The 26,921-nt window shown below is 35.3% G+C and overlaps 1 protein-coding gene across 9 annotated transcripts in view; it reads left to right on the top strand.

Annotated features, from left to right (window-relative positions):
• Positions 1–26,921, top strand: part of RYR2 (ryanodine receptor 2) — a 456,533-nt gene that overhangs the window by 251,645 nt on the left and 177,967 nt on the right. For all 9 annotated transcript variants that reach the window (XM_030034940.1, XM_041128385.1, XM_041128384.1 and 6 more), the window contains 4 exons: positions 4,034–4,137; positions 8,395–8,478; positions 13,952–14,111; positions 24,499–24,646. In XM_030034940.1, coding sequence (XP_029890800.1) covers positions 4,034–4,137; positions 8,395–8,478; positions 13,952–14,111; positions 24,499–24,646 — 496 coding nt within the window. The remainder of the gene's footprint in view (positions 1–4,033; positions 4,138–8,394; positions 8,479–13,951; positions 14,112–24,498; positions 24,647–26,921) is intronic.

Below are 26,921 nucleotides of genomic sequence, written 5' to 3'. Positions count from 1 at the left end.
TTAGACTCTTTCCACCAAAGCAACAGTGCTTGTGTATTTCTGAACCAAAATTCTGGTATTAAAGCTGTTTGATGCTGAAATTTTCAGCCAGTCTAATTGTCAGAACAGAAAGCACATAGTGGGTTTTTTACCTTCTTGGGGCAAGAAGTTTAGCTGCCTGGTGGAGTAAGCCAATAAAAGCAGTTATTCTTGTTTCTCTTCACATGTACTGACTGACATAACGCTTTCAGAAGTCCCAAACTTACTTTTAATGAAAAATAAGTATTGCTTATAGGAAATTCCATTAAATCTGCTTTTCTCCTTCCTTCTCTCTGCTTCTTCAGTCTCTATTAGGTGCTCCACATAGCTATTTTCTTATCTCTTTCCTACTTTTAATGGAGTATGACAGATAAAAAAATATGTGGCTTCTGGCTTTGATACAAAAGGCAGTCTATTTTGTTGATTTAGTTTTGTTTTTTTTTTTTTTTTAAATCAGTCATGAAAAAGCTAGTACAAGCTAGTTATTTGGACTTGTTTATGAAGAACTATAGCTGTGAAGAGTATATAGAAACATACAGTAGATAGTAGATGAAAATGTAAAAACGTGTGCATGTTTAGAAACATTTATGTATTCTGTTTTCGTAACTAAAAAGATTTTGTCTTCTGAGAAGTTCAGATTACAGGTTTAATGTAACTGGGCATAGGTATTATATTTGGTGTAGCATACGGCAGTTACTTAAAAGAATTCGATTAACAGAGAAGATCTCTAGCTGTTTTTGTTGTTGTTGTTGCTTTCCCCACCAAATCAAACACAAAACCCCAGTTAAATTAATGTGTCAAAACATTTTAATTGTGGTATAATCATACCAGCTGTGAAGCAATCTGCAGGAACTTTTAGTGTACCATTACTTACCATTGAGAATCTAATTGTACAGTTGAACTCTATTTTAATTTAAACAATACACAGTAAGTATCAAGTTAAGCAGCGATAAATGTTGTAGTTATATTCAGAATGAAACCAGGTGCTAAATCTTTTAAGTTATTCAGCTTTCTCTCTCTAGCTTTAGTGTTCTATGATTGGGTGTGGCAAAGTATATGCTGATCATCTTCTGGAGGCTGACTCTTTATCATATTGGTTTCTCACAGATGATTTCATTAGTTTAAGCCACTGTTGCCAATTCTAGTTATCTGAATTGATGCGCTGCAGTTACTGAGTACTGAGGGAAGGCATGAAACAGAAATTAGCAGGTTTAGATACACACATATGAGTCCTTTAATCTTAGATTTGGTCTTCTTAATTCAGAGCAAGATGCATTATATGTGGTAGCTAGTGGTGTTTTTTCATCAAGTCAAAAAGTTTAAAGGCTAAATGACAGAGAATCTGTAGATTTAAATGTCTTTCCAGATTATTAAAAAAAAAAAATCTGCTGTAGATTGCATTTTATATTCCCTCCTACATACCTGTTTCATGAGATCTGTGTGTAGTATCACCAAAGTGATACCCAATATTGCATGTGATATTACTACTGCATTTTATACATGTAACAAAGTAAAATAACAAGCTAATGTAGCAAAATTAAGGACTTTTGTTAACTGGCTTCATTGTAAGTCTGAATATGAAGTGGTATTTAGGTGTCCAACTTGAAATCATCAGATGCATCTGCATATCTTTGTTTCTGTTAAACTTTGCTGTACACTTAAAACCAGCCACAAAAATTAAGAATGGATAGGTGTCAAGAGTTCTGCCACTTACATAATGTATTTGCAAGGCAATAGATTTTTATATTGTGCTCCAAAAAAAAGGGGAGGGGGCAGGAAGGTAACCTACAAAATATGTTGAATATATAATAGAGTATTATATAATGTAGCTGTACAGTGAAAAGAGTGTTACTAGGGGAAATTAAATTAACATCAGAATTCTGAGGAAAACACCTGACATCCAAGGTTTAAATTAGCTGTACACAGATCTAAAGTAGTCCTTCTTATTGGAGCCTATACTGAATCTTTATTAATGCAGATTACCATAGGTCTTAGAAAGAAATCTGCAAATAAAGATTTTCAGTGTCTGCTAAAAGTTGTTTCTCATTTTAGCTGCTAATGATTTTGATCAAGTAGCTTGACAGTTTAATTGCTTGTATTGCCTGTCCAAAGAACATTAATCCCATCAAATGACGATAAATATCCCCTGGAGATTGTAAATATTTTTCAGTCCAAAACATAAACAAGTGACTGCTGTTCAATTTGATAATTATTATGTGCTTAGATCAAAATGCAAAAATAGGTTACTCAAACATGTTATAGAGAAATGTGAGTTTTTTTCATGAGATTAAACAAACTAGATTGAGTAGTAGTGTACAGTTTAGATACTGTTACAGAAAAACACAGAACTGAGAAAAATAGAAGATGATAAATAAAAAATAAATTTCAGCTATCAGTGATCCATGTTCATATTCACTCTGTGGGTACTCATGTATAATTAACACTCAGGACTTGAAATTAGAGAAACTTTATAAATAGCTTACGGTTTGCAGATGACTTTTTCCTTCCCCTGCTCTAACACACAAAGTTTATGTCCCAATATTAGGATTTTATTTAAGTGTAATCTTAGATACTGTGTATGGATTTATTGCCATGATGCTAGAGCTTTTTCATTTTAAGACATTTACTTTAAAATATCCAAAGAAAAGCTCTTTTATTTGATGCAATATGCAAGGCAAGGAATCAGTTTATGTGTGATAGATTATTTTTCTGAAAGTCAGAAATTTCATGCCAGTTTATATGCTACTGACTTTCTTATCTTTCTTAAACATCAAATCTGATTCTGTATATGAACAACAGATCAAGCTGTTGAGAACAGATTACACCCAGTTCAATGGTACCACTTCACTGAGAATTCCTGCCTTGGTCTTTTTTCAGCCAAAATAATTTAAAAGCTATCCTATATTCACCAAATGAGTAAAGATCAATTTGGAAAAAGTGCAACAATTAGGCTTCTTAACTTCGACTGTTAACATTCCATTTTCCAGCAGAATTACCTGGTTCATCAAAAGTTGTTAATAATGTTATATTTCAATAACTTTCATGTTACAGCTTTAAAGATTAGTATAAAAGGTAAGCTTATGGTCCATGAAAGATGGACACAAAAGTATTTTAAGATATGGATAAAAATGTAGTCTCGACTGAGCAAATCTTAACACTATCACTGGCATCTTTTAGCTAATATTTGCAAACTAATGTTTTTTTATCAAGCCTACTAGCAAGACATAATCTTTGTAGATTTTGTTGACTGAGCTGTAGCATGATAAAGATGCAAACCTGAGAGCAACAGACTGTTCAGTTATGCCAGCCCTTCCTAGTTATGGCCAGTGTTATGGCCAGTATTAGACTAAAACTGTATAGAAGTAGTGCAGTTTAAAAATGTTTTTGATAAAGTTTTTAAGTTTATAAAATGTAGGATTTTGTAAATTATAGCCTTCATGACTCTGCTGTCACTACAGTAAAAGTAAATTAATGTTCCACTCATTTGTGCCTGCTGAACAGTTGCATTCTGCTTATATACTACTGGACATAACTAAGAAACAAACATTTTTGGAATTAAGAGGTAGGGTAGATTTATCCTTTATATCGTTACTTTCGTCAGGTAAGGACTTCAGGACTATTCATATCAACATATTTATACAAACTGGATGTATAATTTTTCACACATGGTGCTGAAATGAGTTGTTATGTTATGGCTGTATGTCAAAACATAACATAGATTGCACTATTCTTGAACTTTGCATATTTGTTGTGAACATCTGTATAATGAAATGTACAAATTAGCATTTATTCCACTTGAGATCTGCAAATCTGAAGTTTATTTGCAAATGCAAATTCTGCCTTACTGGAACAGAATGATCATGCACTGAGAATACAGAATACTTGCTGTTTTGAAGTGTTGTTCAGTTTGAGTAATTCTGACAGGATCAGCTTTAAGTACTTTGTGTTTTGGACTGTTTTAAATTTCTTCTAGTTTTTAAGACACATTAAACTTATTTCTTTACTGTCTTTTCAGGTTAGAGATGACAACAAAAGACAACACCCATGTTTAGTGGAGTTCTCAAAATTGCCGGAGCAGGAAAGAAATTATAACTTGCAAATGTCACTTGAAACACTGAAGTAAGTTGCTAGAACTTTTGAAGCCCAAGTGAGAGTTTCCTAAGGAAGTGAGAGTTTCCAGAATTATAATTTGACATGTGAATTGCAATTTGACGTGTAGGTGAGGGTAATAATATGAATATGAGGGAGTGAGATACATTAATGAACGATGTATTTGGTATTGAAAATGGCTTTGATAGTCTTTTTAATATCTATGGAATTTTAGAATTATTGTGGTAATGCTGATTATGAAATCACAACTCAGGCAGTTTTCATTTAGTTTGGAGGAAAGAAATAGGTCCATGCTTTGAAAAAAATCACTTCTTATTTGGTTTAATTCAATTGAGTTTAATTTCTTTTAATTTTCTTCATTGATAAAGCACCCTTCGACAATCAATAGATATTTTTTTGGATGTGACTAATGATGACCTTTGCTTCCGGACCTCTTGCTGCTATTTCTGTGTCATCTGTGCATATTGCCACAAAACAGTAGTAGGCATTCCTTCCTTTTGTGGATGAGCAGTTAGATGTGTGAATGTCATGGAAGCTCTCCAGTTGGAATGCTAGAAAATTTCAGTGGGATGTTAATGGGTTTATTCAAGTAATCTGGTTATCTGGCTCACAAAGAAACAATTCCTCATCTCAGCTTTGTCAATCAAGCAGGTGTGAGTTCTTACTTTGCTGCAAATGCATTGAAAATCTATTAGTGTAATTAATTTCTTTCATATGTAGCATCGCATATAATCAACATGTTAAAATATTTCTCAAACTGATAAATGCCCAGCAGTGTATGCGGTTCTCCAGTCACTCCTATTTGCAATCGATTGAAATCTATTCTTTTTTTTTTTTTTCCTTGTTAAAATATAGTTGCTTTTTCCTGTTCAAAGTGTTAACAAAAGATGACTATCTGCATGTGATACTACTTTTCTGGGAGTATTTGTACTCTTATTAAAAAATTTGCCATGGAAACTGATAATGAAATATAGCATTTACACTCATAAGGACTTTATGTCCTCATAGTAGAAAGCTAGGTAGAACACTCCTTGTAGAATTTCTCATAGTTTCCTTCTCTAGTCAGCTTCTCTCTGCTATTTACTGATCCACCATTCCCACAGTAAGGAAATTACTCTATGAAAAACATATTTATGACCCTTCATGTTAAACAGTTTCTGTAGGGATATTTTGGCATTATTTAGAGATAAAGCATTTGGAGATAAATGGAACCCCACTGGAGGCAAGAAAATAAGTTCATATTTGTCTTCACCTAGATACTAGAATTTCAAGAAAAGCTTTTGAGACCCCTGTGAACACAGCAATGTGCTAAGAATTCAGAATAGCTTCTTCCTTCCCATTTTATGAAACTATAAAAGATGATGTTATTAACTTTCTCTACAGTTGGATCTTTTGCTAGAATAATCTATGTAATATGACTTGGGCATCACAAAATTCATGCTCTCAGAATTACATGCACGCTCCTATTTCACTAAATATCTAAACAAATTTTAGTAGTCTTTACATGATTACTAGTTCAGGACCCAATGCTTTTCTAAATCTAACTCTGACAAAACAAAAAATAATTTGATTTTATAAACATATAAATTATAGATTACTTTTATTTTAGTAATTTTATTACTTTAGAGAGAGCCTTTTCATTAAATGGATAGTATCCAAAACATAAAGCATTCATTCTTTCTATGGATTTCAAAATTTGTGTGCTTACTGAGCTCAGTCTGTATTACATTCTTGTATTAGTCCTTGTCTTCTGAAGTATACAGTTCTAATATTGCAGTATTGTGTTATATTTATCACGTAGACATCTATTGTTCAGGCACTAGAATATGAGTGTCTTGCTCAGTTCATTTCTGCAAGCTTGCAAAGGTGGAAAACTTAGTGCACTAATCCATTCTAGATGATCCATACTGGAATGACCTGAATTGTAAGCTACTTTGACTATTTCTTTACTAGATGTTTCTAGTCTACTAGCAGTTGACCTCAATGGGGGAGAATGGGGAAGAGGGGAAGAAAATGTTCTTATAAAACTTCCTCTAGTCAGCTGTATGCTGTATTCTTTACAATATGCATCAAACTCCGTACTGCTTACTTGAAGAAGTTGCAAGACATCAAGAATAACTCTTACTGTAATTGGTTTTTTTTGTTGGTTAGTTGCCAGTTTTGCTGCCAGCTTTACTAGATGAGAGAGGCAGAAAACAAGGAAGTTCTGAGTCATGTTATCTGACATAACATTTCTTTTCAATATATTGGGATCTCTGTATATTTTTCAGTATGACTGAGTACTTTTATGAACTATAAAAATGATATACTATATGAAATGTCAAGATTCAGGAATGAGTTACCTCTGAAAATGTCATGGGATTAAAATATGCTTGCTCATACTGTTTCTGCATGTTCTTATATGTGTTTTGTAGTTTGATCTTGTATTTTTTTTTTTATGCTTACTATTTTGTGACTGACTTTCCCGTTTCTACTTATTTACTCAGTTGTGTGTGATAATTACATATATCAATATTATGCCAAGGGCTGCATTCAGCCAGCTCCAGTTTTCTTGTTTTGTTTTGAAGTGCTTTAGGGATCTTTCAGGTTCTAGTGGTATGGTATGCCTTTTTATCCTCCTGTGGCTCTCTGAATTTGCTGTGTCTGGGCGGAGATAATGTAGGGTTCAAATTCCTGTCTTACATTACAAGAAAATTTTAGGGTTACCTGGGGTTAGCTCTTTTGTACTGCTTTCCACTGTTAGATATGTTCTCTTACTTATGCTGGTGATAGCTGCATAGGAATCATGTATGATTTATGTCAATTGAAATTTAGCTGCATGGAGTATTCCTAGCAGATAGTATGTTTTGCAGGAGGTGGCCACTGCATGTTGATTTCCTTGTATCTGATTTTACTGTCTAATTTTAAATCAGGGTTCACAGACCATAACAGTAGGATTTACTTCATGTAGCTAGCACTAAAAACATGCTGTAAGAATCTCCTTGAAACATACGATTCATCTGCCAAAAGAAATACTGCGAGAGCAATATTTATGCTCTTTTTTTCCCCAGTCAGTTCAAGAGCAGTAAATAAAGTTAAAGGAAGGCTGGAAAATATTTTTTTAACTAGCAACAAGAACAAATAAAAACCTTGTTTTTCAGCTTTCTTCCATGTTGGGAAGATTGAGAATGGAGTCCAAGGTTTATACTTGTGATTTCTTCTGTGTAATCAGTTTCAATCAAAGATATGGGTGTCACCCTCAGATTTTGAGAAACTTCTGCTCTGACTCCAAAAGCGGTCTCTGACTTTTGTCCAGGATTTCTTTTCATTTCAATGTCAGTATTTTAGTAATGCACTTAGGCTAAAGAAACTAAGACTTGATAACGCAGTATTGAACATAAATGCAGGGACAAATAATTAATGAGTTGCAGATCAAATCCTGGAGACAAATGAGACTTAAGATTTATACTGCCGGGTACTATGATTGTAAGGAAGAGGTCTGAAGTAATCAAAAACCCTATTAATACTGTCGACCCTGTTGTAAGGTTATGTAGAGAGTGTTTGTTTTCTGAAATGAGCTGCATCTTGCAGAGTCAGGCCAGAAGGGGGTGCCTGGGTCAGTGGCTGTGTGGCAGAAGCCTTGGGGTACACAAGACACTGTGTCTAGCCTGAATGCTTTTCTCTGAAGTGGATTAACATGCAACATCCATACCGAGCATTAAGATGACAGCTTTGGCCTAATGCTTATCATGCATTCTGCTGTCTGTCCTCTCTTCAGTAGCATGTCCTAACAAAATCCAGATCCAATTAAAATCTCTGGATAACAGCCTCTCTTTGTAAAGATGACGCATTCTAAGGATAACAAGTGATGTTTCCTGCCTTTTCTTCTTTCATCAGCTTTGAAGTAAATAACATAACATAAAAAGATTCTGATATAAAGCAGTATGAATAAGTAGTCTGTATAAGTATATAAAGCAGAAGTATATATTTCAAGGGTAGGGAATCTTTCAACTGATGCCTCATATAGATGAAATAGACTGCGATAGTTCCATTTTGTGGTAGTCCACGCATTATCTTTACTAAAATTTTTAGGAACATCTTGTGGCATTTTCTTAACACTATCAGAAAGCTTATTACATATACAAAAAAGCTGGTGTTGATCTTTCCATATTATATTGTTGTCATTTCCACAGGTCTCATTTGTTGTATACTGCCATTTATATACACAGCAGCAACTCTGAATATAGAAACATTGGCAGTAACTTATCTCTGATTTCTGTGTCCTAGAACCCTGCTGGCATTAGGCTGCCATGTTGGAATTGCTGATGAACATGCTGAAGAAAAAGTGAAAAAAATGAAACTTCCAAAGAAGTAAGTTGAAATTCAAATGCATCTTTTTGTTAGGCAGTGTGAGTTAAGTGAACTGTATTTTAACCATTTGATATTTATATCGCTGGTTTTATTGGTACTTAGGCATGCATGTATGCATACAAATTTTCAGAAATTTACACATACCTACATCCACACCTTTTCTTTTAGATGTTTATGACCTGATGTTTAGAGAAAGTTTAGGTTTTCTGTGATTCATTGAAATGCCTGGCATTCATTGTTACATAGTTCTTTGGAGTGTGCTGCAGAAACTCGATAAAGAATTTTTACAGCAAACGTGTCAATATATTTTGCTCTGCTGCAAATATTTAAAGGTATCCCTTTTGAAAGTCCTAGAATGGCCATCTAGTGACTCGAAGTGGAGACAACTGGTATAGATAGCTGCCTGACTTTTTTTCCTGAGTGATTGATTGGCAACAGCATTGGTAGGACCTGGCTCAGGCTGGTATGGTATAGTGGTGTCTACTACCACAGCTCTGAAAACAGCTATCATGGCCCAGCCAAGGTGCCCTGGCTTCTTCCTTAGCACCAATCCACCCCCCAGTTTGGGAGTGAAGAATTTGGGAACTTTAACATAGTTGAAAGTAATGGAACTGTACTTGGTGATTAGCATATGACAGCCCTACAGCCCAACATACATTTGAGCCCATGGGATAAAGAGGGTTTATAATGTGTATAAAACCAGAAAGGTAAAGGTCACAGTTTCAGTATGAGAGAGCTTCCGTGTGTCCTGTTATTCCTAAATTTAGATTAGTAATTTAGTTTTCTTGGTTATGACAAAGAGCAATGGTAAATGCTAGTTGCTAAGTTGCTGCCACTAGTAGCAACTCATAGCTCTTTGCAGGGATGTGCTCTGTGCAGAAACAGATGTTCCTCTGCTATTGGATATCTCCATTATTCACAGTAGCCTTTGACTGACTCATACCTTCGTATTCCCTACACTGTGTCCCTAAGGCCAGTATAATAAACCCAAGCCCATGTTTAACTAAAGCATGCCTTCCTTTTTCCTTTTGTGAGCCAAAAGCACATGGCCCGGTCCGGCAAGATTGCTGCAGGCTTCTGGGTAACACTTTACTACAAGGTAGCTGTAAGAACCTGGACCCTTAAGTCTTTGATATATACCACACTGCACTGATTTACATACCATTGATATCACAGTTTCAGAATTCCTGATGTGGTCACTTCACAAAAATGAATGAGAATAAAAGCAAGGGACTAGTTTAAATTCCCCCAAACTGTTCTTCAGTGTTGGTATCCCAAAATAACTACATATAAGACTAAAAGGAAGAGATATTTAGGGCCTTCTGTATTTTTGTTCTGAATTTCCTGGGCAGAAATGTATATGCATTTGCAAGATTGTTCAAGTGAATTAGATTTGATGGTTTGAAAAACGGCAGCTAAATCTCAAGTCTGAAGAAATTATACTTCCTAATTTAAGAAGAGTGATAATGCTGATTCGTTTTAATATCATTAACAGTCATAATTTTAGAAACCTGAGGTCCTACCATACATACCAAGTCAGAATTTTGATACCTCACATACAATGTGTCCTGGTTTCAGCTGGGATAGAGTTAATTATCTTCCTAGTAGCTGGTGCAGTGCTATGTTTTGAGTTCAGTATGCAAGAATGTTGATAACACTGATGTTTTCAGTTGTTGCTAAGTAGTGTTTAGTCTAAAGTCAAGGATTTTTCAGCTTCTCATGCCCAGCCAGCAAGAAGGCTGGAGGGGCACAAGAAGCTGGGAGGGGACACAACCAGGACAGCTGACCCAAACTGGCCAAAGGGGGTATTCTACACCATGTGACGTCATGTCTAGTATATAAACTGGGGGGAGTGGGGGCGGGGGGATCACCGCTTGGGGACTAGCTGGGTGTCGATCGGTGCGTGGTGAGCAATTGCACTGCGCATCATTTGTACATTCCAATCCTTTTATTATTACTGTTGTCATTTTATTAGTGTTATCATTATCATTATTAGTTTCTTCTTTTCTGTTCTATTAAGCCGTTCTTATCTCAACCCACAAGTTTTACTTCTTTTCCTGATTTTCTCCCTCCCCCATCCCACTGGGTGGGGGGGCAGTGAGTGAGTGGCTGTGTGGTGCTTAGTTGCTGGCTGGGGTTAAACCACGACACAATGGATAGAAAAAATGAGTAAAAAGGAAAGAAAAAAAATATGTGGTTACATTCTCAATAGCATCAAATGTTTGTTGAGCAAAAATGGAGCAAAGATTTCATGATCTAGTTACAGTTGTGCAGCTATAAGGCTGGATCACATTTTTCGTGGGATACAGTCCTGGAGAGAAGAAGGGTTGCTGTTTCACAGTTAGACTAGAATTAACCATAACAAAAGGTTACAGGAGGTAGTGTGTGAAAAGCTAAATTTTTGATGGGAGCTCATCTGCTCTACTTTCTAAGAAATTTTTCCACCTTACTTTGTATATTGTTGTCTGTCTTCTTAACCCTTTGCTTTTTTTCTTTTCTGCCATCCTGTTGTAACAATGAAGATTGTAAAATGCTAAGAAGTTTATATTTGTGTCAGTCCTACAGAATTTTGGCATGACAACCATACTGGTTACAAGTTGAGGAAAATCACATTTTTAACTGACATTTGTGCCAGAAATGTGTCTTTTCTAATACAGCACTACTCCACAAAAGAGCTTTTTTGGACCATTTTGAACAACTAGCTAAAGTGTACTGCAAACACAACTTTTGCTGATAGAAATCCTCTTTCCATTAGGAAGTTTTTTCCTGGTATAACTTTACTTTAGGTTTTTGAATAAAGCATGCTTCAATAACCTTTTATTTTGAAATAACTCCCTGAAATATTCAAAGTCTTTATTTTAATAAATTCTAAATATTTAGTGTTTCTATGGGTTTAAAAAAAATTCTAAATGAAATGGGAATGGAAAAAAGAACTGTCAGAATGAAAATGAAAATAAAAAAGTTTTAAAAAAAATATTTTGGTATGTTTAATTTTCTCTTGTAAAACAGCTTATGTAGACTACTGAAAATCTGTAATCAAGAGAGCAGAGTATGGACTAAGATCACTTGGAAACATATCTACCACTCTTTGTGTAACTTTAGGTGGTGGCACAAATAAAAATTCTGTAATGTTTGTTGTAAATCGATGGCAGATCAATATGGTAGCAATAATGTGCTGCTGAAGCAGTTAAATTTATCTACTTCTTAAAAAAAATTGTTAATATAAGGCCAGCAGAGATACTGAGCAAGATAAGACTGGTAAGATACTGATGAGCAGATGACCAGGCAGGAGCTGGGATTTTAGCTACCTGGTTCAACTAGTAACATCAGTCTGCAGCTAAAGACAATTCTCCAACATGAATTTGTACACACAACATGCTTTTGTTATTTTCCTTAGTATCCATTGATACTTATCCTTGATGAGTATTCATTTGCATCCTGAAATAAGGTATACACATCCTCTGTGACAAAATTACGAGGATCCTTTGAGGCCTCTGGTTCTTTGACCCTGCTCTTACATTGAAATAGCTTTTATATGCACAACGTAACACTTGTGCAGGGGAGTGTGACTGGAAAGAATGCAGTAATTGCCAGCCTGACAAACATGTTAATTCTGTATGATTCACTGTTTCCATTACTTTCTGGTTTTCCTCATCTCACTGAAGCGACTTCACAGCTGCCTGAGGAGAAGTAACCATGAGGGCAGTTAGCTAGCATGTGGGAGATAGCAGCACAACTGCCAACTGCTTGCTTAATTCTGTAATAGAAATTCGCCGATTGGTGACTATATGAATGGTTGATTTTGGATTGATGTTCTTGAATTGTTTTCAGGCTTGAACATTTTTTTTTAATGTGGTAATTTTGAAGCAAGGTCCAACCTGATGTTTATAGATGATAATCCTCCTTAAATGTTTGCTTGTTTTCAATTATTGTTTTCAACCAATAATTTGTTTAAATGGGCTTTAGAATAGTTATCACAGAAGAGAATTAATTAAGATTTGTAAAGTATTTGAATATTTTAGAATGTAAACGGGGATAAATACTGCTTCTTTTTCTGGATTTCTCTCTGTCAGTCCAAATAGAGAAAATACAAGAAATTACAAAGTTGTTTAGAAAATAATTAGACAATTATTTAAACTAGCCATTCTTTAAACACCCCAGTGCATATAATTCCAGTGAGAGAATGTTGTTGTTTATTTTCCACAGACCTCTTTTGTTATGACCAAAATAGTGCTTTGTTTTGTCAGTATGCTCAAGGAGAAACACTCGGGGATATTTAGGGCACATCCACCAGCTCCGGCCCGGTCTCTCCTGGGGCCACAGGGAAGCACTAGCTCTGGCACTTGGAGCACCTCCGCCTGCCCGCCCCTGGCCTTGCTGTCTGCCAGCCTGTTTTTCACACTTTTTTCTTCCTGTGCAGCCAGCTGTTTGCCCTTTCTTAAAAATGTCTTCCCAGAGGGACCACCAGCATGGTTGAGGGGCTCAGCTTTGGCCAGTGGCAGGTCCCTTTTGGAGCAGGCCGTGTCCGGCACGGGGCAGCCCCGGCCTCTCCTCACAGAGGCCGCCCTGCAGCCCCCCCCCCCCCCCCCAGCACCTGGGCACAGACACCCAGTACAGCCCCTGTCTGTCCGGCCCCCCCGCTTTTCTCTTCCTGCACCCCTTCCCCTGCACATTCCTTCATCAGCTGAGGTACAGGAAGGCAACATCCGCCACCGTGATGGTGCCGCGTAGTGTCATAGGTTTTCATTGTAAATTTATTAAGTCCTGATGTGCTGCATCCATCACCATATGCATTACCTCCTTTATTGAAGAAGGTTTGGTGGTAAGTAAAATGAGAGATGACTGTAATTAATTCAATGGGAACAACTTCATAAAGGTAAACACTTTGTTCTTAGGAGTGCTAAAAATAGTGAGGAAGCCGTGTCTCTGTTCTGAAGTCATGCTTAAATTTTAAACGTTTGCTCCTATGATTTGAAAGATAGTTAAAGTATGAAGTATTATAAAGACAAACTTTTATTAGATGGACTTCATAGGTGATCTTGAGTAAGCCATTTGACCTGCTCTGTCTCTCACATCCCTATATGTAGTAAGAAGAATTTATTTTCTTGCTTCAGTAGGAGATAGATAGAATTCAATAAGTATTGTGAAGTGCGCAGAGGTGGTAATAATAGTATTCATGTAAGTATTTAGATAAACAACATCTTCATCTACTACTTTAAACATGAAATTACTAAAATACTTTAAAAACATTTTTAGTTCACACCATTTTGGGTAGCTTTCATTACCAGCTACTTCATCCCATTGAGACGCAATTAGCTTGAAACAAAAACAAATGTCAATGCATTATTATTCTTTATGTTCAAAGGCAGATTATTTATATAGCTATATTGCATACATGTCACTTCTTTCCTATGCGGTTTCTATTTATTTTTTCTTACTGAAAAGTAACTGCAAGTTCTGTGTTTTTTGACAGCTACCAGTTGTTAAGTGGATATAAGCCTGCTCCCATGGATCTCAGTTTTATCAAACTGACCCCTTCTCAAGAAGCTATGGTGGATAAACTAGCAGAGAATGCTCACAATGTGTGGGCAAGGGACCGTATAAGGCAAGGCTGGACGTACGGTATCCAGCAGGTAAGTGCTAATTTCAGTCACTTGAAAAAGCACTTATCTATTGAGATATTTCACAGTTAAATGGGAATAATGGGGATACAAAGGAAGGAAGAATCAGCTAATGAATACGAGTCTGTCAGTCAAAGAAAGCAAAAATACATCATTAAAGCAATCCTGTTAAATCTTTTAGCAGTATGAGACTGTTCTTTTACAAGTGGTATTAAAAAATTGGTGGTATATTCTTGTATGCTATCTAGATCTCAGGGTGAGAAAATTGCATGCAGGAAGCTCATATGCTCTAGTATTTTAGGAAATGTAAACATTGACTTTCAGTAGGGGAATCATTTAAATGTTTGCAGTCCTGGTAATTGAATAATTTTGTTTATCCAGGAAAATCAGAATATAAACTTCTAGTAATCACTTTGCTATATTGTATTTGCGATATGTTGTATTTCTGGAAGAGGCCATGTTTAACTGAGAATAGTTAAGTCAGTGTCCAAGTTCCTGTCCTACTTCAGTGGTTTTGTTTCAGTGAATAGGAATGCTACGTGGTAGGTATCACAATGTGTTATAAGGGAGGGGAGTAAAAATTAAGCATGGTGGATTGTTAACAGCAAAACTCAGGGTCTTTGTTTTCTTTTTGAAAAAAAAAATCAATCAGGTGTACAATGAGCCTAATTGATTATTTTTCAAGACAGCTACTATATTAATTTTCCCTTAGGAGTCATATTTTCTATTCTTTTTGTGATTATTTGTGAATTTTTTATAGAGAAAGGTGTCTTCACTTCTGTTAATAAACATGTGGTAGCATATCACAGTGAAAATTTAGGAAAATTCACCCCTTGGGGAAAAAAAAAAGAGTTTTCATGGTTTTGCGCTGGGCATAAAAGATCATTATTTTTGCAAAAATGAGACAGCTGTTTTGTAGGTGCATAAACTTTCCTGCCTACAAACAGTGGTTTTGTTTTTGACAAAATTCAAGTTATACATTTCAGTTCAGCACATCTCAAATTTTGTTTTTCTACAAGACCAAAACTCATTCTATTTGCAAAGCTTTTGTATATAAAAAAAATAAATCTGGTTTGATATATATATTATGTTAGGCACTTAAATTCACCTCATCACATACTGACAAAGTACATTTATGTGACAAAATATATGCTGCATAGCATTTCAGCATTGTCCATTATAGTATCTTACTATAAAGCTCTCACTTTGGTATTTTGTAAACTATTTAGGAAATCTATGTTCTGTATTTTGGTCTAGGCAGACAATGAGCTAATTTTTGTGTTTGCACACCGGAATGTATGTAATATCCCCTACTAGATAAACACTGACGATAATTCAGTGTTGGCGCAACTCCCCTGCTTACAACAGGATTAAATTTTCCCCTAATACTGCATCTTTGAGTAAGGGAAGGTGGCCCTTTGAAGTGCTGTTAACATTTCTGATAGAATATTAATTATGAGAAGTGTTGGAAGTGATGATTCTCTGTTGTCAGGTAGGGGGAGCAGATTAATTCCCTATGAACCCACTATTTCAACCCTGTGTTTATGGAGGCAGTGCACAATTCATTTCTAGAATAAGGGTCTCTATGTCTCTAGATGCTCAAAAGAAATATTTCTGATATAATAAAGAATGCACTCAATCAATAATTAATACCATGTCTCCTAAATTTTTGTATTCTCCCAGAAGCCAAACATTTTCATTACAGGGCCTTGCCAATCAGGAGATTTGAAATGAATGAAAGTTGGGAAATAGTTAAGCTTTGATAGAACCCTGACATATGCAAAATTAAATTTAGTTTTGCAGCAGAACTTATTGGTTAAGACAAAGTTAAGAAGTTTCTGGAATCAAATGCATCTCTTAGCTAACCATGTTTCTAACTAGCAGTGGGAAAATTTAAACCCACAACTCATGTGTAGTGAATAAAGTTTCTTAGATCTTGAAGACAATTTAACCTACCCTCTGTATCTGTATATCTTTGAAAAAAACACAAATAATTTTGCCATATTTATTGGAGTGAATTTGCAGTTAAATTATATGTTTTCTGAATTAGTGAGGTATTAAGTAAGAAAGGCAATTAAATGATGCTGTCAAAGACTTTTCCAGTGTTACTGGGTTGGGAATAATAAGCAAAAGATGTAGTGGGAGTGGGTGGCAATGAAAAAAGTTTCTCCTTTACATCTACACACTATGTTTATACACTGTCTTTGTTTATGTTTTGATGTGCCTGCTGATATAGAAGGTTCTGCTTTTGAAGAGGTAATGTGATAGTAATAAATCATTAGTTTTATTATGGTTCCCAAAAGGCAGTGGAGTTGCCCCAGGCCACAACTTTGGTTTAAAAAAGTAAAATAAAAAGATTGATTAGACAAATCTAGTATGGGATGTAACCTAAAATTAAACACTTCAACTTAACATCAGAAGAATCATGAAGTCTGTCTTATGTTCTCAGCGCTGTACCCAGGGAAAGAGACTGACCTTACTGTTGAATCTAAAATGTTGTGGCCCTGTGAAGAGACATTTTTGAGGCTCACCAAGAAAGAGGAGGACTCTGTGATCTACTCCCTGAACAGCTCTCTGTATTTTGTATACTGACTCAAAATAACTGCCCTGAGGGCCAACCTTGGAACTCAGGTTTCCCCTAGATTCCTTTCCTAATAAATGCCCCGCTTGCTAGATGACAAAGCTCAACATGCAAATTAAATCTGCGCTCACTTGTTACAATTTATAGTCTTGTGTGAGAAAACTCGTGGAAGATAGGGGTATAGTTTTGAACCCCTTAGTCTTGTAATTACTGAACTGTCCATTACCCATTTTTCACAAGTGTTTTAAAAATTGACACCTATATCCTCAAAGATATCTGACTGGACAAATAGGAATTAGGTATCTAAATCCATTTTGATGGCCAAGGACAAGTTGTTATATAAAGAAGTTATCACTATCACTTAGATCTGCTGAGTTTTAAAATAAAATGGTAGCCCTCAGTTAGATTTTCAGAGATAGTTTAAGCAGTCAGTGTGAATCAGGCTCAGATTTTGACTACCAGGTTGTTCTCTGAAAGAGACTTAGCCAAATGTTTCTGCTCTAAATCTTGATGGGGCTTAGGTATATGATCAGTATTGAACTGTTCTTCCTTACCAAGACAAAGACAATTATGAGCATGCAAAGAAGAACCTGGAGAATTTAAAAGTAAAAAGCTTAAGTGCCTATGAAGCTGATCATGTTTGGAGTTGGAAAGCCACTTCGTCAGGGTTTTGCAGTCTTGGGTGCTTCTGCTTTAAAGATCTAAATATTTTGTTGGGTCCAATGCATTCAAATTGACTGAAGAGTTTTGTGTGCTGAGTGGGGCACTATTGTTGAGAATGTAACACAATGGTGCAGTGAACAGTTATGCTTTCAACAGAGGATGGTTGTTAAAGATCAAGTGCTCAGAAATATTCATGACCTTCAGGAAAGAGATCAACCAGATCAGCAGTATACTTTACTCACTTATTCTTGGCAGACAAATTACAGTAGTCTCATGTACAGTTAAACAGGTAGATGATGTCCTTGAAAACTTTCCCACCACTAGCATGTCCTGTAGAAGCTGCCATGCTTGGCGTGTTGATGTTGATTTCCTCTTAATTAAATTATTTTTTCTCTTTTCAAATAATTATTTTCTTCTGGAGAGAAGACAGACAACGTTCCAAGAGTGCTTACAGTGTGCCGATAACAAATACCATTCATTAAAAGTCAAAAGAAGAGAGCAGAATAGCAAGGTGCTCCTTTCTGGGTGCAGTGCAAAGATGCTTCTCATTTAGCTGACATACATATCACATGGCAAGCTGCTAGCTGTTGTCCACACTGCTATGTGCTTCTGCTTGTCTCCAACAATGGGTTTGTTTCATGGGCTATATTTTGTCATCCCATCATATTACTGTGACATGTTACAGTACTGTAATAAAGTGACATGATGTTATGCTGTAATAGTATAAACAGATCTTGCAGAGCTATGAAATAGTTTCCTAAGGGAAAGAAGCTTACAGATGTTTGAAAGCAGATGAACTAATCACTGGGAAATATGTTATAAATGGCAGTCGTGCTTGTGGCTGTAGGATGGATTAGATGATCTAGTGGGTCTGTTCCATCATGAATGCCTCATCATTTGGGGATTATATAATATGAAAAAATTAAAGGGATACTGTCAAGTAGTTCATGTATAAACCATTTATTTCCTGTTATAAACTGGTGGGGAAAATGCCTTCCAAGTTCCAGATTTTTTTCTTCTAAATCCACCACTGCTTGTCAGGATTTTTTCTTAACGAGATAGCTGCTCTTCGTGCATGACTGTACACAGTATTTTTGTTCTGCTGCTGCAGAGCCAACCAGCCAGCCAGCAGAGGGAGCACAAGTTAACTAATAAATCCTGTTCCCAGAACTGTGCTGACAGCTGTGATGACACTGATGACAAACAAGTAAGTATTTTTTAGTAGGACACACTCACAGTAGCTTATTGCTCCGTGAAAGGAGCAGAAGGAACAAAAAAGGTAGGAAAAATACATATTTCTGCTTAAAAGAACGTATTAAATAACAAGGGTAAGTGGAAAAACAAGCACAACATCAGTATGAAAATACTTGACAGTGTCCCTTTAAGGGAGAACATGGTTGCTTGCAGGTTGGTCTTCTCTGAACTGGGGAAATAGTAAATGATCAAAGACAGATAAGGTAGATAGATCCAGGCAAAGGAGCAATATAGCCTTGGTGTAAGTCAATTAAAATCATCACATTTGTGCTGAGAGAGGGCTTTTTTTTTTTTTTTTTTTTTTTAACATGTACAGATTTTGACATTATGTCCTATCATAATTACCTGAGCTTTTTGTTTGGGCATTTTAAAGGAATTTTTCATACCAAGCTGATTGAAAAATAGCATTGAAAAGTAAAAGGATGCATTTGTGACTAAATCTTCACAATCAAGTAGAAAATATTCAGAACTCACATAAGTTTATGCGTGAACTTACGGTATTGGTTGATGTTCATAAAACTGTGATGTCATGTATACAGGAGAATCCCAACTTTTATATAAGTAAGGAAAAGACAGAAAGGGGGAGAAAGAGTCAAGCTTAGAGATCAGAAAGCAAATTAAAATAATTTCAACTACATTAGCCACCCCCTCCTTCTTCCTGAATACATGACTTTTAGGTCTCCCCACAGATCGTGGGGGTCACAGCCAAAGATTCTGACTTTCAAATTTTGCTTATATGCATTGTCACATATGCAGATAACTTAGTCAAAGGGTGTCTTGCTTTTTCTTCATGTTGTATTGTGTGTTGTGGCTGAAGAACCTAACAATCGGAATCCTCATTTATATTGAGAAAAAAAATATTTTAAAACCCCACAGCTTTAACAATTGTGTATAAAATCAGCAGCCTAGGAAGTTCTTCCCACTCTGTGAAGACCATCTTAAAGATGCTCTGCACGTCCTGTCATAGGATGATTAGTCAGGACTGTGAAGCAATTACCAAGTCTGATTTCTCTTTGGCTCAAAATGCAGACAGTTTGGTCTTTTTAAGTTAGGATCATATTTTTTTTTTAGATTTTTGTAGAAAGTATATGACATCACTGTTTCATCAGGAGTTGGTCTTCTCAGACTGCCTAGTGCTGCAATGCAAGAGAGGCAGTGTTCTGGAAATTCAGACTAAGGAAATATGGATGTATGGGAAAAATCAGAAGTTGAAAGCTTGCCACTTATTTTGTCATTAAATATACATAAAAAGGCATCTCGTCCCTGTAAAAACTTCTTAGGTTACCTCACTTTCACATTTTACATTATTTATACTGATATATTAGTTCCTTCCATTTATAGTCAGGGCACATTCTGCCAGGCGTTCCATATGGGTATGGTCCTCAGTGAAGACAGTAGAAGCTATACACATATTTCTAAGGATACACATACTTCTAAGTACAGAACTCAGCTGCTAGCATGCCAGGTTAGGAACACAACTTCTGCTTCGGGTGGATACATTTAGGATATTTGTTAATATTGCCAAGAATGTGGCTTTGTGAGGACTTTATTGTGCTTTCCAGTTCTAATGTCTCTAGAATTTTGAAATGACTTAGTAAATACCAATTTAGAATTATATTTTTCCTTTTTCCCCTATAAAATAATTTTTAATTTTAATGATTTATGGTTAAATGTGAGCTGCCATGATAAATGCAGAAAAGCTAGACCTTTACAACAAGATATGAAATGTATGGTGTAGGTAATTGATCCTGTTCACAGTGTGTGCTGCACACTCACACGGTTGCTCACTGAGCTGGGTTTCTGACAGCGTTGCCGGCAAGCTCGCCAGTAGCATTTGTTGTGGCAATTGCTCGGAAATCTTTGTGGAAGTGCAAGATACACAGCCATGGCAGCAAGCAGAATCAATTCACAGCTATAGAATGAGTGTTTTCTGATGGTGCACATGAAGCTAGGAAAACAACAGCATGTCTGTCTCACTGAGTATGTGCTGAAATATATTTGCTTTGTGCTTGTCGTTTAACAGCCTTGGTTACGAGGACAAAATCATTTCAATACTACACAGAATATGTATCTGTACAGCTCTAACACTTTAAATCATAAAACTTAGGATCCCATTAAATTATTATCATGTTTTTCCTGCACTCTTCCTAGTCTGTGTTTTCATTTTTCAGTCTTTTCCTGTCTGTCTTTTTTGATAGGCACTTATTTATATATGTTTCTGGTGTCTTTTTGTTCCTTTTAGTCTAGTGATCTGTGCTGTTCCTGAACTTCTCAGAGATTTGGGAAGGCCCAGGAGAGCACACAGGTTTGCGGTATCACATTTATAGCTCTGAAAACTATATTAATCTTTATCATTTCAGATGTCTTTTAGAGGTTTATATGAGGCTTTGTTTTTTGTTATTGAATTACTTTGGAAGAGTACAACTTTTTTACATACACCGTATCTCTTACATAGGTTCTTCTTTTAGAGCTGCTTGTAGAATTTGACTATGGTTTTCTATGCTGCTGTAGACAGTACGGACACTCCTCCTGATTTGTTCTTACTCTTACATGACATCTGTCTGTGCAAGTTGCAAGACCACTTGCTAGATCCAGTGTACTAGATTCAGTTATCCACCTGTCACATACTCGCTGAACGAATGTATGCAGTTCTGCACCTCTCAGCTCCCAGTGTGTTTCCTCTGTGAATTATTTTGCAACAGTGTTCATTACCTGTAATGGAACTTTTAAAAGGCTTGTTGATATTTGTTGGTGTGTGTGTTTAGGTATTTTTTCTGTAGTTCTTTTCTATTATTTTAAGAGCTATATTCAGTTAGTGCCATTGTTGACCAATTATTGCCTATTTCAAATCCATTTATATGCTAAAAATAAGTATATGTGTGCTGATTCAAATAATTCTATCATCTGCTGCATATAGCAAAATCTGTCATGTATACTGCAAGAAGTAATGCTGACTTTTCATGGTATTACATCACTCAAGTTCAACATTATTTATTATTAGTTCTTCCATTTATAGTCAGGGCATATTCTGCCAGGCATTCCAACTTTTCATGGTTGCGATGCTTTCTTTTACTTAACTAACTCCAGATTAAATTCTAAATGACTAATGCAATGTTTGTGTTACATTAAAGGAAGACAAAGTTGTGAATAAAATATATAGTCTTTTTTCTTTTTCCTTTTTTCCTTCTGTGGTATGATAGGTTCTGATTTGAAACCCAAAGAATTATATAAACTTCATGTGTGCTACCCAGCTCAAACCGTTTGAAACAGAATCTTGTCAATAAGCTTAAGTTTTGGGGTCTTTTGTCTTCTGGAGGAGATCACTTTTCTTTTTCTTTCAAATGACTCGGCAAACAAGTAGTTGCCAGACAAACTCTATACAAAACAGAGTCTTCTGATGAAGCATTAGACTGTCAAACCTGGAAAATTCTGGCAAAAAATTAAAAACTTTGGCTGAGTTTTCCTTCTTTTAACAGTCTACACTACAAAACAATAACTTTTCAGTAGTGAATAGGAAGAATTAAGTCAATGTACAAATTGCAAATACACTCAATAAGAATTGCCACTCTTTAGCTAATCAGTTTTCTTGTTGACTTGATTGTGACTGTGCAAAGCTCAATCACTGTATAGGATCATTCTCTTGATTAGCTACACTTAAACCACAGAGGTGCAGAAGATTGTTGGTACAAAAACTTATGATGAGTATAACAATAACAGTTCTTAATTCAGCAATAAGTAAAACATTCACAATTTAGATAGACATATCACAGGGGAAAAAAAGAACAAAATTATTAAAAGAAAAATCCCTTTTCATATTCATATTTAAAGAAGTAGCCAAAGTCTTGAATGGGTGAAAAAGGTCACAATATTAAATAAAATTAAGACTCAAGGAAAAAACCTGTGAAATCGAGTTTGTTTAATACTTATGATTTCTTTTTAAAAGCACTTACACTATATTTCATTATCATACATTGTTATCAGCTGATTGCCTGTATGTTGATGTGTGTTAGTGGTTGCTATGGCCATTACCACTGCATTAGTCATGGATAAGAAGTTAAATAATTGTTGTTCCAAACTTCCATTTCATATTTTTAAAGACAGTATTTCATAATATCTTTTGGACATAGAGTATTTCAGAGGAAGTAATTGCTTTTTTTATGTCCTTTCCAAAACAAATAATTAAAGCCATGGTGTTTCATCTCTGATATTAATGTGAATATTCTTGTATCAAATAATAATTCCTTCTAACATTTACTTCAACAGTTGTTTTGTCCATTCTGTTCTGGAAGCAGACCTTTTTCACATCTACCAAATTAAATATTGGAAAAAGGGGGATGTCAACTTAAGTGTTTAGCATAAATATGGAAAGTAGTCCCCTCAGATGGTCCTTGTGTTGGCCCTGTCACTGTCCTTCCTACTGAATGTAACTAGAGCTGATGTGGTGTAGTAATTCGTGTCCCCAGCAGTGCATTATCTTTATCCTTCTGTTAGCCCTTTTAGCATATAGGTAGTGCTTGTCCTACAATATTTCTTCTCCTAGAAGGATCGCTGCTAGGACCAGATTTCATCAAGCACTGATTAATAACTGCACTTTAATATTTACTCACCATGATAAGGCAAAAGGCAGATAACCTTGTATCTAAGCATTTGAAGGACAACAAAAGATGCCTGCAAGTATTTGTCAGAATGAATGTGCTATCTCTCTTCTGCCAGCAAAGGTAGAATAAAAACCCCATACATTTTTAAAAGTAGAACCGTAATGCTATAGAAGAAAGGTACTTTCACTGTAGGCACTGCTTTCTAAAATAATAGGCAGTATTTTTGCATTTCTTAAGAAGTCTGACCAATCATGAAAGTCTCTGAATGTCTTTGGTATTTGTACCCAAGAGAACAAACAGCAAGTATTTTTTAATATGTCCAGTCTTCAATTTTATTTTATTTTTAAAAATAAGATATTAGGAAGAATGTGGAGAGTTCTTTGTATGGTTTCTCTCACTGCAAACAGATGCTGACAGGATGTGAGAAGAAAATGTAGACAAAAGAACAGTTCTATTAGTCATTACAAATTATGTTAGCCATATAAATAATGCAGTTAAACAATGCTTTCAAATAAGATAATTTTGCACTAGAGGAAAACCTAATCAATGTTGTGTTAATAAACCTACAATACAAAGATTGAACCTTACCAATACATTAATTTCAGCTGGAGGAGAGGTTATGTTAAATTACCTATTACAAAAATTCTGCACATTAAGCACATTAATCATATTCTTGCAAGGCCCTTTATTTTTGAAAAATACGTATTTTAAGTATTCGACATAGTAAGGCACAGGTTTATTATCTATTTTATTATTTATTAATTAGTATTGCATGTATTTATGAAAATTTTTTATTAGTAGTGTTTTGTTCTTCTTTTGTTCATACATTGTTTATTCTTCGGGAGTTTTATATATCTTGTTTAGTGCTATAATCAAAAATCCCATATATATTTGTGGTACAGTAATGTCTCTGAGCTTTGGTTATGTACTAGCTTCTTGTTATGGTAGCTGCTTCATAAACAGTGTACAAAATATAATCCTTTTGACTTTTCAGTCAAACTGTTTGCATTTATCCTTGTTCTTGTTGTTTGTATTGTTATCCTATTAAGTAAATTTGATGGAAAATGAAAGTAGGTATAAGCCACGCAGTTACATTTATTTGTGTATTACTTGCTTTTTTAGCAAAGTCAGTGTTGTTACTAGTTTCTAGACTATTCCAACTTCTTTGAATCCTTGCTGTATCTGCAGCTCCGTGATTTCAGTTGGTATAAATAGTAATTTTTATACTGCTGATATAACACAATTTTGTCTTTAAGACAAAGCACAGTTTCTGAAATTGAATTGATTTTTCATACTTACGCAGGATGTGAAAAATCGACGAAATCCTCGCCTTGTGCCTTATGCTCTTTTGGATGATCGGACAAAGAAGTCAAACAAAGACAGTCTTCGGGAAGCAGTCCGCACCCTTCTAGGCTATGGTTACAACCTGGAAGCTCCTGATCAAGATCATGGTAATAAATTTTGTTGTTTTGTTCTTCTCTCTCTCAAAAAACTTTAGAATATTCTACTCCACTACTGGATTCATTACTCCAATAAAACAATCTGAACAGGTACGGTGTCTCCAAAGCTAATAGGTGCTTTTCTCCATCTTCTGTTGTTTATATTTCCCTTTGTTCTTGCTTTCCTTATTGTTTCCTTTTCTTGTTCTGTGGCCTTAAATGAAGAATTAAGAAATGAGATATTTTTACATTTTAAATCAGTGATACAATTTCTTTGTATTTCATACACTTCCTTTCACTGTTCATTTTGTAGATTTGATGGTTCAGATGAATCAAAATTAAAAGCTTAACCAATTTAAATCAGGATTGTGAATTCTACAAGACACAACCCTAAAATACAGAAAATCAGGAAAACATGTTTATCATCTTGCTCATATATGGTCTTATGCCAGGGAATAAAATATATGGTTACATTATAAATACATGCATAAATACCTGCATAAATACCCAATCTAAAATTAAGTTTTTAATTTAAAACTTTTTAATTGGTACTATATTTTTATTTCAAGACAGAATATTAAAATTGCTAAGAAAAAAATCATATGTAAATGCAGTAGATGTGAATTTTATATTCCTACAATTTTAACTTTACATAATGAAGAATCCTACAATTCATGTACAATCTTTTATTTAAACACTTAAAGCTACAAGAAGACATTTTTGAAGACAAATGCCTACAAACCAAATTTCTGTGAATGTCAAACTGCAAGTTTGGAATTAGATAGTCTGTTAGAGCATTTAAGCTTCCTGATTTTCTCATGTCTTTGAAGTTGAAGAGACTATAGGTGAATTTTAACTCACTTCTTACAGATGTTTTCTTTGAATTTGCATCATTGCCAGATTGAAGATTTTATTGATACTGTGGGCAGTATTTTCAACATATATTGTTTGAGTTTGATACATCCTAAACAGAAAAAAACTACATAAACTTTTAATAAAGAAGTTTTAAAGAAACAGTACACAACATTTACTTTAGTAACTGCAGCATATAAAATGTTAAGAGAGAAAAGACATCAGGAGACATAATGTACAAATAAAATAAATTCTCTTATAGATTTTGGCATTTAAAACGACATTTTTCTGTAATGCTGAGATTAAGTTGTAAGATGGAACACGAGAGAGGGATATTCTTGGTACTCTACTGTCATTCTGGAACACTAACTGCATATATAGAAAGGAAATGGTAACGTAAAAGATACAACACTTCAGCAACCATATTCTAGAAGTTGGAGATATGGAAATATAGAATAATCAAATCAAAATTGAAACTTACATACTTACAGTCTCAGCAAAGTGTGGAAAATTTGAGATATGTGTCTAAACCTTATTTTATCAATATATTGATTAATAAATGATTATTTTTCCTGCTTTATATAGTGATAGTATTGTTAAATTTGGACCTGTTTAGGCCATAGACCTTCAGTAAAGCATTTCTGCGGAAGATCTAACTCATACCCAAAATGTACACAGGAAACCTGCCATTTTCAGTTTCTTTTCCAAAGCATGTACATGCTCTGATCCTCAGCTTTTATGAGAGGCTGCTATTAAATTGCACTTTTAAATATGAGACATCACTGATACCATGAGGGTGTAACAAGGCTGGATTGCTAAATGGGCAAAACAATGTTTCCTAGTGGAGTAGATTGTGTTGGTGGCAAAATGCCATGGTGTCACTGTTAAATCTGCCTATGCCTAGCCTGGAGAGTTTAAGGCTGTGGCATAATCTTGTAATTTCTTCCCCTCCCACTGTGGGAAGGAGATGCTGTGTACAGAGAGAGTGAGCATGGCTTCTGCTTGGTTCTCAGAAAGTGGGTTGGAAGCTATAGGAAGCTTTTGCCTCTTGTGAAGATAAAGGGACTGTCTAGTGGTGTAGGGTGAGAGGGAGAGAGAGCACATTCATTTTCCACAATCTCCTCCAAATCTCACTGAACAATATTAATCCCCTTACCTCATTTACATCTCTGGGAACCATATGACCTTGCCTTTCCTTGGGAATGAACTGCTGGAAAATTTTATTTTTTGTTTACGATTCAGAGATCCTTGAGCTAGTTCTGTGCATGGAGTTATTAATGAGATGTAAAGAACACAATTGCAATCCTTGCATCTGAAAGGTGTCATCAATCCTGTTGCAAAATTCCCAGAGGAAAGGACCTGAAGAACAGTGTCCCACAAACTGGTCTTTCTTAAACAAAGACTGGAATTGCATTCAGCAAAAGATATTTATACT

Source organism: Aquila chrysaetos, chromosome 13 (genome assembly GCF_900496995.4).
Source record: "Aquila chrysaetos chrysaetos chromosome 13, bAquChr1.4, whole genome shotgun sequence".
Taxonomy (NCBI): Eukaryota; Metazoa; Chordata; class Aves; order Accipitriformes; family Accipitridae; genus Aquila; species Aquila chrysaetos.
This window is presented reverse-complemented; position numbering and strand designations above follow the sequence as displayed.